We start from the raw sequence: 20,227 nt of genomic DNA, 5'->3' as shown, positions 1-20,227 counted from the left end.
TCTACATAAGCTGACATGCTGCCTAAGGAGGGCATTAATCAAAGTTTGGAAAAAAAAAAAAATCCAAACCTATAAGCAGCAAATAATTTGAGACCGAACTGAAGTACAACCCAAAACATGCAGCCAGATTTGCAATTGAGTGTCTTCAGATCAAAGCATGTCCATGTTTTAAAATGGCCCAGTCAAAGTCTACAACCAAATCCGATTGAAAATATGCAGAAAGACTTGATTGTGAGAGATGCTCTCCATTGAATTTGACTGAGCTGCTTTGCAGTAAACACATGGAGCCATTTGAAAGAAAAATGGGGAAAGTTTTCAGTTTGCAGCTGTAGCCACGTTGAATGTGGTTATTCAAAATATTTACATGGTCTGTCTGGCATGCCGCACATTTCAGACTATTTGTATTAGATTTTGAAAACCATGTTTTCGTTTCCTTGCTCTTTAAACCTATGCACTAGTCGGTTTTAGTGACGCACACAAAATCACAACAAAACACATTGAAGTTTGCGGGTTGATTCAAAATTTGAACATTTTCAAAAATGATACATATTTCTTGTAAGGAACTGCAACTGTTTTCCAATTTTGAGAGGTTCACATCCTCATTTGTCTTTTTTTTTTGTAACGCTTACATCGGTAGCCTTAAAGCAGACATTAATTTTGCAGCTTTGCACTGAAGCTGCCAGGGAATTTTCAGTCACTCACCTCCATTTTCATACTTTGTTGTCATCGAGTTTGTGTGCTTCCCTTTCTTTTTCAGTCCGAACCCTGTTGTTTCAGCACGAAGCTAAAGCCCATCATCTTTGTTCCCCGTTTCTTCTTAAGCTTCTTTATAAGACAAGACTGTTGCATAACTAGTTGGCTTTTTAACCCCTGTCACTTTTGGTTAGTCATTATCATTTGAGTTGAATGATAATTTACAGAGGCAATTTCTGGTAATGCAAAGCTCTAAACTCGTACTTGCAGGAGAAAAACTATGAATAGATGCAAAAATATGGAGTCAAAGCTCATCAAATGATCCGTCACAACTCGGTTATCATCACTGCAACAGATCCATGGATAAAAATAGAGAGAAAAAAGTAGCCGAAAACACGAAATCCTTTTAATGAATGAAACTCTTTTTAGTTTATTTGCTTGATAAATGGCCTTAAATAAACATTGTAATGAAATTTCCCTCCATCTGAAGGAGGACATGCCAGAATGAGTTTGAAAGCCATTAGGCTAATAAAGCATTAGTTCCTAACCCCAGACCCACCATTGCTTTTGCATCTTGTATAACTGAGTTATTTTTATGGGAATACATGCTTGTTTGTTGTGTGTGTGTGTGCGTGTGAGTGTTTTTTTTTTTGCTCAGCTGATTCATATTTGCCCACATTTGTGCAACAAGGGATAAGTGGATGAAATGCAGCAGACGAGGCGGATAAGATACTGATGATAAAAGTCCAGGCACAATGCGTATCAAGAGCTTCGTTTTTATTTGCTTTTTTGTTTAATTTTATTCCCCTCCTTGACGACGGCCGGCTGTGAATCCTTTGAATCGTCCCTCGTCCGTCTAAGTGATGCTTTGTTCTCATGCACATGTGTGCGCGAGCACAACGTGAACTGATTTGATCAGTCTCTCTGGTAAAAAGGATGCAGCTTGACGCACTGGCTGACGTCACTAGAAACCAGGGCAGAATGTGTTTATTGATGAAGTCAAGAGCCGAGAAAGAAACATAAAGAAACCTCCAAGAACCAGAAACAGAAACCCTCGTGTCGCCAAGACCGACGAATACAGGAAAGTTTAGTTTGATATAATAGCCTCGCGCACACTAATAAAGCGCCTATTTACTGCACAAATATTTGGAAGATGTCTGTTGTTTTGCCTCGCTAATTGGCTGAACGTTTCTGGAAGTGCGCAGTGTCTAGGCAACAGCAGAGAGTTTTAGAGTTTTAGGCTCATTAAAGAGTGCCACCTTTTCCTGTCCTCCTCTGCAAACTGTGTGTGTGCGTATATATATATATATATATATATATATATATATATATATATATATATATATATATATATATATATATATATATATATATATATATATATATATATATATATATATATGTGTGTGTGTGTGTGCGCTCAATAAGAGGTTGAACAGAGGCGTGGGCTTTTTTCTCTCTCTCTCTCTCTCTCTCTCTCTCTCTTTTTAACGTGAATGAGTCAATATGTGCGGATGCTAATATACCAGAAACAGTTATTATTATTATTATTATTATTATTATTATTATTATTATTATTATTATTATTATTATTATTATTATTCAGCTAAAAGCCAACATCCTGTCCTTGCCACAGCACACTGACAGGATGTTGTCGCTGCACTGAGCCAAAACATGATTTGAGTTAATGTGTGAATTTTGAAAAGGCTTTCTATTTTTGTCCCCCCCTTCCCTCCTCCCCCTCTTCTACCCACTTTTTAATCACAGTTAATCCTCTCATCTCTCCATCTCTCGCGGTCACCAACCCTTACACCGCTCCCTTTCCCTTATTTCCTTTTTTGCCCCCCCCCCCTTCATCTTCTCTTCTGTTTTGTCCCTCTCACCTCTTCCTTTTCTCTGTCACTTTTATCTCTCTGTCACTTTTATCTCTTTGGTTTCTCTTTAAACCGCTCTTTGTTGTGAAGCTGCCTCCAAAAAACATAGTGACCCCTCGCTCCTCCATCCCTACTCCTACTCCTACCCTCCCTTCCCTTCCCTTCCTCCCTCCTCTCCTCCTGACTGATGCTATAAATACCCATCATCGGTGAGTCATCGTCCCGACGTATCAGTTGCCTATCTCTCTGTGCCTTGCCACCCTCAGCCTCCCCGCTTCCCCCTCGCCTACCCTCCCCAGAACTCTCAGCTCATTACCAGCCCTCGCTCTTTTTACCATCTCTAATTTGGCCTTTGCATCATGATACATCCATGCTGAGTGAAGCAGAGCCCAGTGCCTGGCATGGCGCTGACAAAGGTCGGACTGACACATTACCGACACAGACACCAAAAAAAACAGAATCAGCAGGAGGGCTGAAAGTCAAAAACACTGTCAACCGAAAACGAGCATCAAAGTCACTGTAGGTGATTCGAAATGTGTGAAGTAACTTTCTTCATTTAGCTCTGAAATGCCTCAAGTCTTGAAGAAATAATCAATGTATCAACAGCAACACATAAAAAGTCTCTTTGACTGAGTTGTACACATCTCATCTTAATTATGAATTAACGGGAAATAAACACGAAGAAAGGAACGGGACACAAATGTTTTCTCCAGCTAATTCAATGCTGAAAATTATCCAGGTGTGTAGTGCTGGAAGTATCTCAGCTGTTAACTGGAACTGAATTCACAATCAAAGCAGAAAGGATGAGCTGGTAAATAAAAAAAAAAGAAACGCCCACCAGTTTTAATGAACAAGAACTTATTGCATGAAAAGAATGTGACAGCATGAAAATGTTGCCTCATTATTTTGTGTGTGCAAAAACAACTTGGTGAAAAATATGAGTTAAAACACACAAAACTTATTTCTACAAAAGTGGAAGTAGAGTCATTCGCATCTTTTTTAAAATTTTTTTATTGCTAGTAGTGATAGCATGGCTCACTGCCCAGGGCGCCATTATACCAGTGCCACAAGTGTTCAATTGGATATTGTCATGCCTTCTATTTTACATTTTATCTGTTTTATTTACATTAAAGTTTTCTTCTTCATAAGTAGATCCTGAGTCTGAGTGAGATACTCTATGTACTTTTCTTCCTGCAATAAATTATCCACTAACGTCTAGAGTTACGTTTTAACTTCTTAAAGTTACCATGTTCAACATGTCTCTATTTGTTCCTCATATTGTTGACAAAATAATACCATTCATCTACCTTTGTGACCCTGCATGGATCTTTCCAGATTTTAGTGTTAGTTTAATTACTACCACCGATGTATACACAGTTGTTTTCAGGGCTTTGTGCTGATTTTCTTGATTTGTTTTGTAGATGTTGCAGTGCTCTGTGCTCAAGTGAGCTTGTCTCTTCCCAGAAAATATTTATTTCTAGAAGTCTTGTTCAGCTGCAGCTTTGAAGTTCTAACACAGCCTGATGGGTTAGAGATAACGCCCTCAAAACCCAATGAATGCTGATGTTGTGCATGTCCAAATAGTGGGAAATGTAGTCCTACACAGCTCACATAGTAAGTAAACTTTATTTACATAGAACCTGTTACAGGACAGAAATCACAAAGTGCTTTACAAAATAAAAGACATAAAACAAAAGATAAAACAGGAGGAGGTATAAAACAGCACACACGTGATATAAAACAAAATAAGACTAATTAAAAACCTTGGATGCAAGCAGATTTTTTTTTTTTTTTTACAGATCCATTGGGAAATAAAGTGGGTTTATGTTTGAAAGGTTACAATCTATATGTACTTCCTCAAACATCTTCTTCCTCTTTTTCCACATCTCAGCTCCGTCCTTGCGTTACCGCCATTTTTCAGCCTGAAATGCAATTATTCTCACTTCTTCTCCAGGCACCACCCACCACCTCTCCAGAGTTATGAAGCAGTCCAGCGTCAGCCCTGCTCATCCCTGGGTAAACGCCAATATGTCTCTGGCTAACCCAGGAGTGTGTGTGAGCAGAACATAAAGATAAAAGTTTTTTTTTTTTTTTTTTCCGCACTTCTGAGTCATAAGCAGACAGGAAGAGGGAGCCAAGCGAAGCAGCAGCAGGATGAGGGGAAAAAAAAAAGATGGAACAGCATGCCAGTGGAAAAAAAAAAAGGAAGACGGAAACAATACAAAAATAGAAACAACAATCTTTATTCAAACAATATGGAAGACAACCTTCCTGCTTCTCTGTGTTGTTGTTGTTGTTGTTGTGGCAGAGCCGTTTCTTCTCTCTACATGTGTGCATCAGTATCAGTGGACTAATGAAGGGAGCGTTATGCCTATGACTCACTCACTTGTCCCAGAGGAATGGATGGAGGGATGAAATGGCAGAGAAGAGTGGGAAGGATTGCCTGACTGTGTGGTCTTGTAGACCGCCTTTTATTTCAAATGAAAGATGGAGCCAAGAAAAAAAAAAAAAAAAAATACCACGTCAGTTGAAAACTAAAATTAAAATTAGCAGTAAGCCTACCTCAATAAAACACAACATTATTATTTAGTGTTGTAGGTGTCACTGATACTCCAGCATTGTGGGTTAGCAAAAAAAAAAAAAAAAAAAAAAAAAGGTGGAGAAGCTGGTTGTTCACAGCGCGCTAACTAAAACAAGTTAATGAAAAGTGGAGTGGAAGGAAAACATTTTACTAGAAAATAGTGCACAGGCAATGGAAATAACTGCAGCCTTCAGAGAAAGGAAGAAAGGATTTTTCAAGAGAATGGAGAAGGTGTAGGTGTGTGTGTGTGTGTGTGTGGGGGGGTGTGGGGGGTTCAAATTAATTACTGGAGTCAGTGTTTCAAGAGCCACAGCACACAGACGTAGCTAAGACACGAGCTACGGCTGTTGCATTCCTGATCCAGAGACGACATCAGAGGAGTCTTACCTGTTGGTCCGCTGGGTTTCTCAAGTCCAAAGTCAGTCAGTGCAGTCATCCACTGGAACGTTTTATAGCACTCCATGCTTCCCTCTGCTCACAATCTTGGTGAAGATGTTTCAGTTTTCCAGCAGCACTTGGCACACATTGCCAGAGATACCAAAAGCTGGTATTATTGTGCATAAGCTGGGCAAACCCAAACCTCCCGGAGAATCCATGGAGTATTGCATGGAGAAAGAGGAGAGAGACACCCAATCATCAGATTTTGATCATTGTGATAATTAAGGCCATGATTACTAGAAATAAGCTTTTTAAATATGGGACTTTATGTGTACTGAATCTTTGACATCTTGTGTGAAGTGAATTAATTACTCAAATAAGTTAACTTTTTTTTGAGACAAATCTGTAATTTATTTGTTAATTATCTAGTCTGGTTCCAAGAAAGAGAAACATGCACGCTTCTTTGCTAATCGATAGTTTAATGACGTAATTATGGGATCGATAAGTGAGAGTCTGCTTTCTTGCAACAACAACAATCTTCTTCCTTCAACAGATGAGGTGGGAGCGCAGGTCTGTCATCAAAACACTGAAAACAGAAAGAGAAATCTTATTTTTTCAAGCGCTACATTTTCGACTCCGAGAACTGCGTGTTCTGTGTGTGTCGGGGCGCCGCGCCGCCTTCCACCAACCGCGTTCACTCAGACAGGAACACTGGCCTTCGTTACCATAGAAACTATAGTTTCAGGGTGATTCCAATCAAGTTGCTTATCTCTCAGACGCTCGACACGCCAAGAACAGAAGGACCAACAATACAAACTTCTTTATTTCCATTACATAATTGCCAAGGCCAAATCACAAATAAATAAGAAAGGATACACTTGCAGTAGCTCAGCTTCATCACACAAAAACAAACCAAAAAAAACAAAACAAGAGGAAACGGAGACCCTCAAAACCGGTCAATAACAGAGATCATCAAATACATTTACAGGAGGCTTTACAGGTGTACAGTTATTGGTAGTATTTAATGCAGTTTAGATATCAGAGCCCCCCCTGACCTCTAAGCCTTTTTTTACAAAGCAAGTGAAAAATAAACATTAGATTTTGTCTCTGCACCATCTGCTGCCTCCGCCTCGCCGCTGAGGGCAGGTACACGGAGTGTGTGCGATATCAACAATAAGCATGGAGCGCTTCACATTCTAAAGAACCCCTGAAGATATCTCATGTCTGTTTTTTTGTCAGAAGGCAACAAGCCACCTCTAGCCGGGCAAAAGGAAAAAAAAAGCAGAGTAAAGGACTCTTCATTGAAACATCAGAGAGCGGAGGAAGGAGCATTTTGTGTTTATGTTAAAAAAACAAAAAAAGGGAAGACACAGGCGAGGTTCTTACAATCTAAACCTTTTCGAGCTAAAAGGGATGGAGCTAGACTGCCTGACTGTACCTTTGTCGACGCAGGGATGCTTTAAGTACCAGAAAGCAGAGGTTGCATTCAGAAAAAACTGTCCTCCTTACATTACAGCACTGAGCAAACATTCTCATCTTCAGTCTATAAACACATAATACTGAAGGAAGAAAGTCACTTGTAATATGTAATTAATTAAACACCACCGTCTATCTGACAGCCTACCGTTGGAGCTCTATATTACATGGATTCAAATAAATGGGAGGTTACAGAATCCTTTTTTTTTATGTACATTACACATACAGTTATTATACACACAAACCTGTCTAAATATACAGAAATCTCAGTTTGAGTTTTCCCTATGTACTCTAACATGGAGTGTGTTCATAAAGCATTTCTTTTTCAGTGGCCTGAATGGAGTGCGATTTTTTATTTTATTTTTTGGTACAGTCGTGCACCTTCCATCATGCAGTTTTAATGAATATTTTCCAGCACAGGCTACATCTAAACTCCCCTATCAGTGTCTCTCTACCATCCTCTACAAAGCCTTCACCCTAAACGAAGCTTAGTGTCGAATACGCCACAAAAAAAAAAAAAAAAATCTGTCGGCTGTGCATTTTCTTCCTTCTTACATTAACATTGAGTATAAATATTGCACATTCATTTTTGTATCCCATTATTCTATTTAAAAACTGAGAGAAGTAACAGTAAGACCTATGGTTAATAAGATTAACATACAACTGAGCCCAAAAAAAAAAAAAAAAAAAGACTAAATCTACTTCAAACCATTCTACAGTAAGCTAAGTTCCCTTGGAGTATATCCGTATTGGTGCATTAATTATGACCGGAGGAATTCAGGGCAGATGACGCAGGTCATTTTGGAGCAAATCCCAACCCATGCATTGTCTCAAAGGACACCTTTCCCCATTGATGCTGCATTAGATGGGAGCAGGGATAAAAGAGACAAGTGAGTAAACATGCACTCAAATGAGAAAACTTTGGGATTCCTGACAAAAAAATAAAAGGAGAAAATGATCTTAAAAATGGAATGAAAACATACAATGGAGCATGAACAGGTAGAAAATACAACTTAACCATATAAAAACAGTAAACCCATCTGAATAATACAAGTAACAAGAAAACGTATTTTCCAATGTCGTAATGTAAAATCTCTCATGGCTTCGCAACAGTTACTCACCGCACACATGGACTCCAATGCAGACAAACCAAACGTAGAAGAAACATTGCAAAACACACAAAAGAAAAAAAAAAAAAATTATGACAACAATGATCCCTGCAAATATTCCAACCTGAATGTTCCTCAGAGTCTTAAGAGGGATCGCACGTCCCTGCCGGATATCTGCGCCGCGTGTTGGCAAACCGAGCTGCAGAGGTGGAATGTTCCAGAACGCGTGGCGGGGAGAAGAGAAGCGAGACAGACACGGATGTACAAGCGTCCAGCATGACATTCTTTATACTTTGAGTCATGCAAAGGTCTGACTTCATGTGGTCGCCGTGGCAACTCGATGGGTTTTTTTTTTTTTTTTTTTGGATCGGCGGAGAGTGGAGTTGTTAGTGCGTCTGGTGGGATCGGCCTCTTGCTCTCGACCTAAAGATGTGAACCTGACTCCAGACTTTTCGTGCCTCGTTTGATCGTAGATGGTGACGGAGAAGCTGAAGAGGAGGCGAACAAGTCCGCGTGTCTGTGTTTGTGTGAGTGTCGTCCATGTAAGTCCTCGTGAGACGGTCATTTGGAGTGCGTCTACTCTTTTATTTCCCACCGTACATCCTCTCAATGTCCTCTTGGTAGTGTGTTTTGAGCTCCTTGCGTTTCAACTTGAACGCGTCGGTGACCAAGCCGGTCTCCGGCGTCCACGGCTCGGAACTCAGGCGGATTTTCTTGGGAATCTCGAACTTCTCCAGTTTGCCTAATTGGAAGAGAGCAGAATCACAGATCAGCCTGACAAATACCTTAATGGCCAGAAGTTCAAAGCTATCATAACACATTTAAAAGTTGTGGCCTAGCAGACACGAGTTATCATTAGCTGTTAATTGTGGTTTCTACACATTTTCCAAGTTGAAATTTCTCCAGACTGATATTTTCAAAGAATCTGTTTCTGTAACTCTGTGTTTACGGATACATTGGCAGATTAGTAAGAAAAATATAGACTTTTATTACACACTACCATCCCAAATTTATTTATAGAGCTGTACACAATCATATAACACAAATATGATCAATCATAAAATCAATGCCGACAGGAAACGAGATAAAATCCAGAAATGATGGTTTTCCCCCACATTTTTCTTTCTTCCCATATTAAATCCCATAGTTTCAAGCCTTTTCCTAACTACCTGAGACGGCCGCCTCAGTAATGACGCGGAGAACCTCCTTCTCCATCTTGGGATTGTTGCAGAGCTCTTCCCACGTGCCCTTTATTTGAACCTGCTCCGCCAATGACATGAGGTGTTTGTGGTTGGGAACCACAAAGCTGATCACATATGACTCTTCACTGAAAACAACAACAAAAAACATCATAGAACATCCTTACAGAGCAGGGACAATGCCTAAGAGGGAAGCAGGTGCGGGATGATACCTGTTGGCGTAGGCACAGATATTGTCTATGAGCGGGCAGTTCTTCAAAACCGCCTCTACTTTTCCGAGAGAGACGTATTCGCCTGCCTGGAGTTTCACCAAGTCTTTCTTACGGTCTGCAGAGAAACAAAAACAAAGAGCTGATGAGAGGCTTAGCTTTTTATTTTTAAATGTGTGAACAAACAGAGCAGTTTGCGTGTTTACCGATAATCTTCAGGCATCCGTCAGGATGGAATTCTCCTATGTCTCCCGTACAGAACCATCTCTGGCCCTTCGCATCCACGAAGAAGTCTTCATGGTTCCTGCCTTCGCTTTTGTAGTAACCCATTGTTACATTTGGACCTCCAATCAAAATTTCCCCCCTTGGGTTGGGCTTGTCAGTGCTGTGGTAGCCACCTAAACAACCACCAATCTTGTCAGTGATGTTTTTTCCCCAACATGACCTCTGGACATGTTGCCTTGCTACGAGTTTCCTTACCCTCTTCCCAGTCCTTCAGAGTGATCTCTGAGCAAACCAGCGGCGCGCCAACCCGTCCAGTACTGTAATCCCACACTGGAAAAAAACAAACAAAACAAAAACAAGTCCAATTTAATCTAAAATTCATAAGTACATCGAGAAAACCCTCACTCGCTATTTTCCGATGTCCTTACTCTCACTGATGGTGCCAGCCCCACACGTCTCTGTCAGGCCGTAGCCCTGTCCCACCGGGCAGCACATGCAGACGTTCATGAAGCGCTGCGTTGCCGCAGAGAGCGGAGCCCCACCAGAAAGCAGCACCCGAGTGTTGCCTCCCAACAGAGACCGCACTCTGTTAAAAACTATTCTACAGGGCAGGAGAAAAAGAAAAAGAAAAAAAAAAAAAAAAGAGATCAGCGAGGTGATGAGGAACATTTTGTCACATCACTAAAACGAAGTTCAATTTATTTTATTGGAATTTTATGCGTCACAAAGTGGCATTTTTACATTTGTAAAATACTTCACAACACATTAAGTTTTAATATCTCTAGCTACAGTTTTGCTTTACTGAGGATTAGTGGAGGAAGAAGTTCCTTTAAGTTGCGATTAGACAGAAAGATCTAGAGATTAATGAATGCTCGAGTGTGAAAGGCGAATCAAATGTCAAGTCAGTGAGCAGCTTTGTGTGTGCAATGTGGATTACCTGTCACAGAGAGGCGTACTGTAGCCCTTGGAGAGCTGCTCCATCTTGTAGTTGTAAGCCAACACAAAGAGCGTCTTCTGAAATTTGCTCATCTCGTCCACTTTGGTCATGACATTTTTGTAAATTCGATCCATGATCTCCTGCACGCGGAGAGATCAGACGACAGCTCAGATGTGACTGAACACACAGCATTTCGTCTGTTTCGGTAAGCTATGTGACAGGTTAACGGGACTTACTGGCACAGATGCCATGAGAGTCGGTTTCAGCACGCTGGTATCCCCTTTGCTGCCCTTCTTGATCTTGGAGGACTATGAAAATGAAACAACTCTGGTGAACTGTTATCGTACAGATCGCAGTCTGTCACCTGTCACAACCTCAGAGCTCACTGCGCTTTAGATTATAAGACAGACTGGCTCGAAGAGCTGTTTGTCCATTTGCACACTGACCTGGTCGGCGAGAGTCTGAGGAGAGGAATATCCGATGCGACAGCCGTGGGAGATGCAAACCAGCTCTGCGCTGAGCTCTAAAACGTGGGCCAGTGGTAGGTACCCAATGTAGGTGTCAGTCTCACTGCCAAGACAACAAAAACAAGCATTGTCATCTATTTACATATACAGGAGAAGAGAGCATCACAAAAATAAGCATCTCTAAAAATGCTTGGAAAGTCACAGTTACGAAGAGAAAGACGTTCTGAAGAATTTAACCGCTAGAAAAATCAGAGGGGAAGTGTCAAAAGCAAGCCGGTCAAACTGAGAACCTCATACTTGAGATTAGGGATCCGCTCGGCCATGCCTGCGATGCCAGCGATGAGGTTGCCATGGGAGATCATCACACCCTTGGGGATGCCAGTGGAACCACTGGTGTACATGATGACAGCGATGTCCGAGGGCTCCGGCTGTCTGCGGTCCACTACAAGCGCGGAGCAGAAAGGGATGGTTGGAGAGGAAATATAAGGCAAATTAAAATTCTTTCAAATTAAAACAATCTGAAGAATATTACACAGTTGTTTTTATTTACAACATCTTCGAAACCAAATGGTTTTGAGGTTTTCTGGACTGATGCTTCAGAATAATATCATATTTTTGACTCACACAAGTAACTGTTGAGAATAGAAACCAAATGTTATCAAATGTGCATTCATAAAAGTACATTGTTGCAGGTGGAAAATCATTTCAATTTAACACTTAGTACTTTTTTAAGACCTTCAAGCAAGTTGGTAAAAAATGTATCCAATTCAAATTAGCCACCACCCGTTCTGCTGCAGGTGGGGGAAAAAAAAAAGAGACGTTCTCCCTTTTCAAATACACAATCGAGAACCGATAGCACGTCCAATAAAACTTAAACACAATTTTTAAAAGCAAAGACTGCATTCTTCTTAGTGATCGCAACAGCCTGAAAGACGACGAAAAAAGAGAAAGCAAACATGAACCAACATATTACCTAAAACAAATATGAACTATCCTCAGGGTTGAATACAGCCGGAAAGAGTCAAAACCTAATATTGTTCTTCACATACTTTTGAAGGCATTATCAAAATTCGTAAAAACATTTGTAAAAACTGTGACCTTCTATTCTTACTCAAGGTTATCATATTATGAGAATCTCAAATCTGCCCCATGTTTAGCTACACTGTGTCATAATAGGCAAAAGTTACACAGTCAAATAAAACCTAAACGCTCCAACTAAGCTGATTCAGGCTTGGACAGCTCTTTGATTTTGTTCCAGTTTGTTCTCATTATTTTAAACTACCTCAATCATCTAAATACCTATTGTTTCTCTCTCAAATGTAGCTGAAGTGATGCCAGAGCGCCGTTATGGCTGTTATCCCATTACCCCACCGTGATCAGGGCGGCGTTTGGTAAGAAGTGATTTGATGACTCTTTTATGCACCGGCACATCATTCTACTTACATATCAGCGAGCTGGCTTTGCATTAAGCCAGCATCTGTGTACTTCCGTGTCCTGGATAAAACTAAAAACATTTCAATCAGCACTAGACGCTCACTCTGAACGGGCTTGGATCCCAGCTCCTTCACACCCTCCATGTTGTAGACTGTGATGCCTCTGGGAATGTCTGACCAGCTGGTGGGTTTAATGTCCACGACGATGATGTACTGGAGCCGCGGCACGTCGCACAAAATGGCCTGGGAAGGAAAGCTCAATTTAGAATCAAAAACCAAATTATGCAAGTGTATATATTTACATTGCTTAATGATATTTACTTAACAGAGGGAGGGGGAAAAAAAAAAAGGTACCTTAAGGCGGCTCTGAAGTAAGTCCTTGCTTGTGATGATGTGAGTGACCTCTGTCTCGTTCAGCCCGTGAGCTATGGCTTTGGGCCCGAGTGTGGCGTACAGTGTCACGACTGTGAAAGTCAGTTACATTCAAGTCTGGTTAGTTTTTACTGACGGCTCACTAGATATCGCAGTCTGCCTGTGAGTCACTTACGTGGGAAATTGTACATGAAGCAGGCCTGCGCTGCTATGACCCACTCCGCTCTGGTCTCACAGAAAACGGCGATGTTATGGTGAGGCTTCTGATTAAGAGCTGCCAGACCACTACCAAAGCACTTTGCTGCATTGTAGGCTTCCTCATACGTGAGCCAGTTATAGTTCCCCAGAATCACCTGCAGAAAACACGAAGGTTACATTCGGCAACCAGGATTACACAGCACACACAAACTGAGAGCTGCCCTGCAGAACGTTCATGCCATCAGTCTGAAGCTTTATAGAAATGATTCGAGAGAGCAGGTTGCACAATGAATGAAAACAATCACTTCGACAACTGGTGTTTAAGTGTATAGTAAAGATATATTATTTAATGATTTTGACACCAGAAACAAACCAAGAAGAAAACCAACCCCCAGAAAGATAATGTGCTTAAATATAAGCAGTAGCATTTGAGGTTGACGCATGCTGATGCAAATCAGACCTCGATGCTTATACGCTGTCAGTTAGCGCCATCTACAGGGCATTTCTTGTCATTCAGCTGTCAACTAAGATGAAGCTTCAATATCAGAACTTGCGCTTTGGCCGTTTTGGCTTTACTCACATTCTGACATACAAAAGCTAACATTTAGCCAGCCACTTATGACATTATGTCAATAATTATTCTATTATTTATTTAATTAAAACATAGGACACATTTTTTGTGATGAAAAAGATATATTTCTGTTATTGGTATAGTTTTGGCATTTTAGTTTTTTTGACATCCAGGTTTGACATTTACAACAAACACATTCAAGAACAAAATGCATGTTTAACATGACATCTCCAGCACAACTAATGTAAATTAAGTGAAACTCAGCATTTTTTTGTTTAAAAAATGTGTTCAATATTCAGCACTGAACGTGGGATGTGCTATTAAAGTCGAAATAAAGAAAACTAGGACCCGTTTCAGTTTCACTGCAACTCCACAGGGGCAATAACCAATTTCTATAAAAGTTTTTTTTCAACTCTAATTGTGGAGACTAAAACATTTCCATGCAACATGAATTTTATTAATTAACTGTTTGGATTATGTGTGAGAGTTCGCTTGGTTTAGATTGCATTCGTTACGGTATAAAATTATCTAAGCAGGTAAATGTAATAAAATGGGCAAAAGTAAAAATGGATCAGATCAGATGCATGAAGCCTGGATGTTAAAACGTGCAGGAAGAGCTTTAAAATGTTAAATAGAGCTTGGGACAGATTTTTATTTAGAAGTTTGAATCAACATGTAATCAATGTGAAATGTAGAAAATCAACAACGTGACTAACTGCATGTATTCAGCAGCTTATAAAAATCAAATGGTGACTTTGTCTTGTTGGGTCATTACTAAGTGCATCATCGTTGTGCTGCAGACCAAAACCTCTGTTTGTTGTTATGTCACCCAAAGCATCTCCAGACTTTAGATCTCTTCTGACTTTAAAATCTTTGAAAATCTCTTAAAAATCCGCTCGTTCACAGCTGAAGCTAATATTTCTTCCCTTATGATGTTTTGAAACTACAGCCATTCTTTGATTGCTGCCAAACTCCAATGACATGTGCTCTCACATTTATGTTTATAACCCCATGCTCACTGCTTCCAGAGGGGTTTTTCACTGTAAACTGAAAAACTGTTGTTTTTTTGTTGTTGTTGTTGTTGTGAAAGGTTTAGAAAAAATAATTCTGAAAATTTCTCTGTTGATAAATTACCATACATTATAAAAACTTCCCTCACTAGCCATATTTAAAACAGGAGGCACGTCACTCACCTTTTTAAACACTTTTCCATTTGGCTGCAGTTCATCCTCCTCACTCAGCACCTCCCTGGTGCCCAGGCAGTCCCTGTTTGGAAACCTCCTCGCTGCAAACTCGAACATTTTGTCCAGTGTGTCGACTCCCGGCTGCACCAATGCCACCAGCTTTTCTCGGCTATTGACGGCCCGGTAAGGTCCCGCTGGGTGTCCGCTGATAGAGCAGGCCTTAATCCGACGCGCTCGCTCCAAATTGGTTCCGGCCCCGGAAAAGAAGTACCAGGGTAGGAAGGTTATGACGGAATAGACCCAGACGACAGAGCGGAAAACCTGCAGGAGCAGGGGGTTTATATCCTCCTTCAACTTCATTTTTGTAATGAAGTCGGTCCTAGAGACAAGTCGATCCCTTCTGACCAATGACAAACTGAGCTGGCCTGTACAAAGTATTCTGAAGTGCTGCCAGTCCAGCTGGTGGGTACTTCATGCAGCAAGGCACCCTGCAAAGCAAAGGGTACACGTGAAATTTTAGAGGTGTTCTATGAGATAAAAATCAATCTAGCACATTTTCCATAGATTGGATTGCAGTAAATATAAGTAACTGCATCCTGGTAAGTAAATCCTTGCTTGAATGAAAACCAAGTCTGCCTATTCTTAGGCTGCGTCTCAGTCAGCACTTTTTATTTCACTCGAATGTCTGGCAATGCTTACAGTGAAACATCTTACAGCAGAAAGTGTGAAGCTGAAACTCCCAAAATCAAGATTTGAGCTATTTTAATGGATAAACTAATTTGTCAAATAAGAAACAGCTTTCTGTCATTTCAACTGGTGAACTTAATTTATTTATTGTCTTTGCTTTACAGATGAAAATGGCAATAAAATGGAACTACAATGTGAAATAGAAACAATTCCGATCTTTGAGTCAGTTCCTGCTTTCACACTCTGTGGAAAACCCCCCCAACTTTGTAGGTTAAACAGACAAAAAGCAGACAATCTAGAAGACGACACTTGGAACAAGCCGTGACTCCCTTTACAATAGCCTCTCCGAGTGTCTTGAATAATTCACTGAAACATACACTGCACTAAGTTCTTTGGCTACACGGCAAAACTCTTTGGATCACCCCAGACGCAGCTCGGGTATCTGAAGTGTATGCTTAGGGAGGCCTGATTGTGGTAGAAGAGGCTGCGGTGACTCATGCTGCAGCTTGCAGGGAGAGGAACCTGGGTCAGGAGGACAGACGGTCCGCTAGAGTCACAGTGCTATGAGGAAATACTTCAGGCTGAAGATGTGGGCCGCTACCACCATCTGCAGCTGAAATTCCTTTGGAACGATAGAACCAAACTGGTTGCCACACACCTGTGTGATCCGCTCTGCACCTCACAGCCAATGCAGAGTTAGACTGCAAATGCAAAACTCTTTGGTTTAACCAACCACGTGTCTATAGTATAACTCTGTGCCCCATTAATAAATCTATAAAACGTTATTTCTTTCCACAGAGTTGGTTCTCTGTTTCTTAAAGAACGCATAAAATTTCTGAGTGTTGTGCATCTTTCTTCCCCCCCCCCCCTCTAAACAAGTAAAAGTCATTCAAGATAAACGTGTTTCACTTGTTTTGCAGCATCTCAAAGAACAACGCCAACTGACACAACTCAACTGTGATTTGGTAAACCAAACAGTGTGAAGGTGAATCGGCAGCCCTGGCAGTAAAATCTTAGACGCATTTGGTTCGACTTGGCAGTACATGTGTGGCATGTTGTATGTTTGACTTTGAGGGTGTCGGTGGGGAAGGAGACACACCCTTTCCCATGTTAGCTTTACATCAACAAAGAGAAAACATTCTTTCTCAGATGAAGGCAGTTCCTTGGAGAAGGACGGTTACTGTGACTCACCAGATATTCTGCTTTAGACACAACACTTCCTTTTTGGAATTTTACTTTACGTTAGGAATGAAAAACAAATGTGCTGCACAGATTCACTGAAGCACAGGGTGATTGCACATATCTAAATAAATAAATGTAACTTATGAGTCCATTGTGAAAATATAAAAATCCAATATTAACGATCAGTATTGCAATGATGATATTAATTGTGATCAAAAATGTTCCTTACTGTTCTCCGACTTTTCCATCATCACAATGAGCTTTAGCATTTTGATGTCAAAGAACAATATCATGTTTAAGCATAAAAGACTACCAAATACTGCACATAAGCAGTTCTTATGTGCAGTATAGTGAAATATAGTGAAATTGGGAGGACACTTTTGTCCAGCTCTGCTTTCTTTGATTATTTTCTTGATGCTTCAGGCTATGGCATGACAAGAAACATTTCATTAGTAAGTCAATGGGTTTATTTCACTTCTCCGCTAGGTTTTTAATGATGCAAAACAGAACATTCTGTAAATTAGGACATGCTCCAAAAATGATGTTCTGGTTTACACAGAAAAAATATAGGTGTGCCATTTTATCTGACAGTTATCTGGACAGTTCAGCTCTGTACAGAGATAAGCAGCAAGTACACTTCCAAATTCAATGCTTTTACATCTATCAGAAATAAACAAAACAAAGACAACTGCTGAAGATGTTTCCTCTCGCCTTTCAGTTGTTATAGCACTTAGGTAAAAAAAAAAAAAAAAAAAAAAAAAAAAAAAATCTGAATCAGGAGGTCAGATGTTAAAGTTTACTATAATTTATGATGTAACACCAGCCAGGAAAAGTCTTATCAGTGGATCTTTAACGAGTATAAGATTTCTAAATAATACAGTAATGCAAATTAATACACAAAGTGTGTACAGATTTTCCAGCCCTATCATGGACGGTTGACAGGATGATGGTTGTTACAGCAATTTGTAGGAAATTAATTTGTTAAAAGAGCCCACCTCACCAACTACTAATACAATCAGCTAGGTTACAGAAACCTTACTATCAAACATCAGTGTTTCGGTGCACACCTGCATGTCATTTCACCAATATATTTGAGATTTTCTTATAATACGGCGTTCAATATGTCAAGTGCACCTTTACGGTTCAAGCAGCACGTTTGACAGCACAGGTGAGCGCATCAAAATGAGAGGACGATAAGCGAATGGTTATATTTTAAGTTCGTACATTTTTATTTTTGTTTATTGACTTTCCTGGTAAATGATCACAGCTTTTCACTCTGTAACTTGCTAGTTAACATCTATTATCTGCAATGCAATATAGACATTGCGTTGCCACTGTTTATGTCTGTGTCGTTACCTTTAAAACGTCGCTATCTTTTATACATACATACATACATACATACATACATACATACATACAAGCGGCACTGTATTTTACAAGTCACGTTTTTTTTTTTTTACTTTTAGCTAGCATATGTCTTTCAAAATGTCCATAAGGTTAGCTATAATTCGCTAAGATTAGCAGTTAGCGGACACTCGCTCTCCTCGCGAGGTAAGCTACTCATTAGCTGCCTTGCTACACGCTGGAGAGGCTGCAGTGCCCGCTGCTGGTGAACTGAAATCAGCTTACTCACACATATTTACCTAAGATGTAAAAAAACGAGACACACTCATCATCTCATAAACCAGGCGAGGCATTGAGCTTTTGAGCAACCTGGGGCTAACAATCGTCCTGTCCTTCCCCAACATCTGCAACGCGCTTAAAGTGAAACACATTCTCACCTCTTTTCTCAACCGCTATGCCCGAGCCGCTCCGGGACCGTCTTCGTTATATGTATCCTCGTAACGACAGCTCCGATAAAAATATTCGCATAAACTATATACATTGGATTTTCCGGCAATAAATAACAACAGCAAGCATGTCATAAAATTGTAATAAAGAAGCAAAATCTATGAATTACCGGGCCACCGCTACCAGCCCGGAAGCTTTAGTTTGACGTCACACTGTTTCTCCGATAGTGATTGGTGTTTTGGTGGTGGCGCGTGCTTGGGGCAGCGGCAACGTAACAGAGGTTACTCACGGTCACTACTTGGCAGTTCCGTAATGCTGGGATTCACCGTTCTTTTCACGAATTCGGATCATTTGGAGTAGTTCGTGAACGAGATCCGGTTCTTTAACGTTTCCAAACTGTTTTTCACAAGGTAGGCTGATCCATATTTTGATATTCTATCAACATGTGTGCATAAAAAATGTCCATATAATGTTAACACTGAGCAATATATTTTCAACTATTTCATATAGAGAAAGATAAAGAAAAAAGTAAGACATTATAGTATTTTTACTCTATTTACTTGTTATCACCATGTAATATTAGTATCACTGAAATAGAGGATTTATATTTGGTAACCAAAGAAATAAAACAGTGTTTTATATTTTAAGGTGCCACTTTGATAAAGAACTATTTATAGTACATGTATCTATTGTCTTACTATGGGCATAACTGTGTATTTCTATAAACAGTATATTTCATAAAGCACTGAAAATAGACGTCTAGTGGTGTTTCTTTCACATCCACTTTCACTTCAAGATGGGGAATGTGAGACTGACCATCTCTCCCAAGATGAAACTCAGCAGTGAAACATAGTACCGGTTTAGGTTTTTTTTTATTTACAGTGGCTATGCTCTCCCTTGTAGGCGACTGCACTTTATTTTAATTTTTGAAACAACACAACATGCACATATGTCCTCTTGTTGGTCATGTGCTTTCATATATTAATATATTATATTAAAAAAATAGTGGTGGGCAAGAATGTCTGGTCCATTTATTGTTCCCAGTCCAGGCCTACGTTAAGTACAGTAGTTGCTGACTTAAAACACTTTTTTTTTAGAAAAAAAACCCAAACAAACATATATATATATAAACGGTATGCAAACGATGCATTTTTTTTCCAAATATGTTTAATTTGCAGTTAGTAGATATAAAGTCTTTTATAAAAAAAGAAGACTGCCTTGGGAAACAGGGTGGCTAACATGCACACCATCTGCAGAGATTGTATTCCGTTAGGGTTCTTCTTCAGGGTTTGGTTCCCAGTTTTGCCAAACAATATAGAAAGTGAAACACAACAAAATCAGTGGGTGTGCTTTTAATAATGATTTGTCATTAAAACTATAGCTTGAGGTAAGTTTTTTTCCTTGAAAATTAATTGTTTGGAAGTAAAGAAATTCACTTGTTGTCATTTTAACAGACAGTTTGTTAATTTTTCAATCCCCCTTTTCCATGCAAACATTTTTTCACACACAAGAGGGAGCCAGATTTGATACTTCCTGTGATTTATCATGCCATTTGTTTCAATTTGGCATAGGAAAATGTCCGTGTCCATACATAAAACAGACAGAACATCTTCCTTGACATGTTTAGGGCGACGAGATTAAAGTGAAGTTGCAAGATAAGC

General features: G+C 40.0%; 1 protein-coding gene across 1 annotated transcript; it reads right to left on the bottom strand.

Annotated features, from left to right (window-relative positions):
* Positions 1–6,331: 6,331 nt before the first annotated feature.
* Positions 6,332–18,776, bottom strand: acsl3b (acyl-CoA synthetase long chain family member 3b). The gene is made up of 15 exons (XM_015009597.2): positions 18,557–18,776; positions 14,916–15,394; positions 13,129–13,306; positions 12,936–13,045; positions 12,686–12,824; positions 11,446–11,590; positions 11,128–11,251; positions 10,918–10,989; positions 10,682–10,821; positions 10,173–10,345; positions 10,000–10,074; positions 9,726–9,917; positions 9,523–9,637; positions 9,281–9,438; positions 6,332–8,853 (listed from the first exon to the last, which is right to left on the bottom strand). Exons 2-15 carry the CDS (start codon positions 15,264–15,266, stop codon positions 8,696–8,698), a joined length of 2,130 nt encoding a protein of 709 aa, XP_014865083.1. The 5' UTR covers positions 15,267–15,394; positions 18,557–18,776; the 3' UTR covers positions 6,332–8,695.
* Between the last annotated feature and the right edge of the window lie 1,451 nt (positions 18,777–20,227).

This window comes from Poecilia mexicana, unplaced genomic scaffold (assembly GCF_051168715.1).
Source record: "Poecilia mexicana isolate PSO_F unplaced genomic scaffold, ASM5116871v1 scaffold_17, whole genome shotgun sequence".
In the NCBI taxonomy this organism is placed as follows: Eukaryota; Metazoa; Chordata; class Actinopteri; order Cyprinodontiformes; family Poeciliidae; genus Poecilia; species Poecilia mexicana.
The sequence above is the reverse complement of the archived record's forward strand: the minus strand, read 5'-3'. Positions and strand labels throughout refer to the sequence as shown.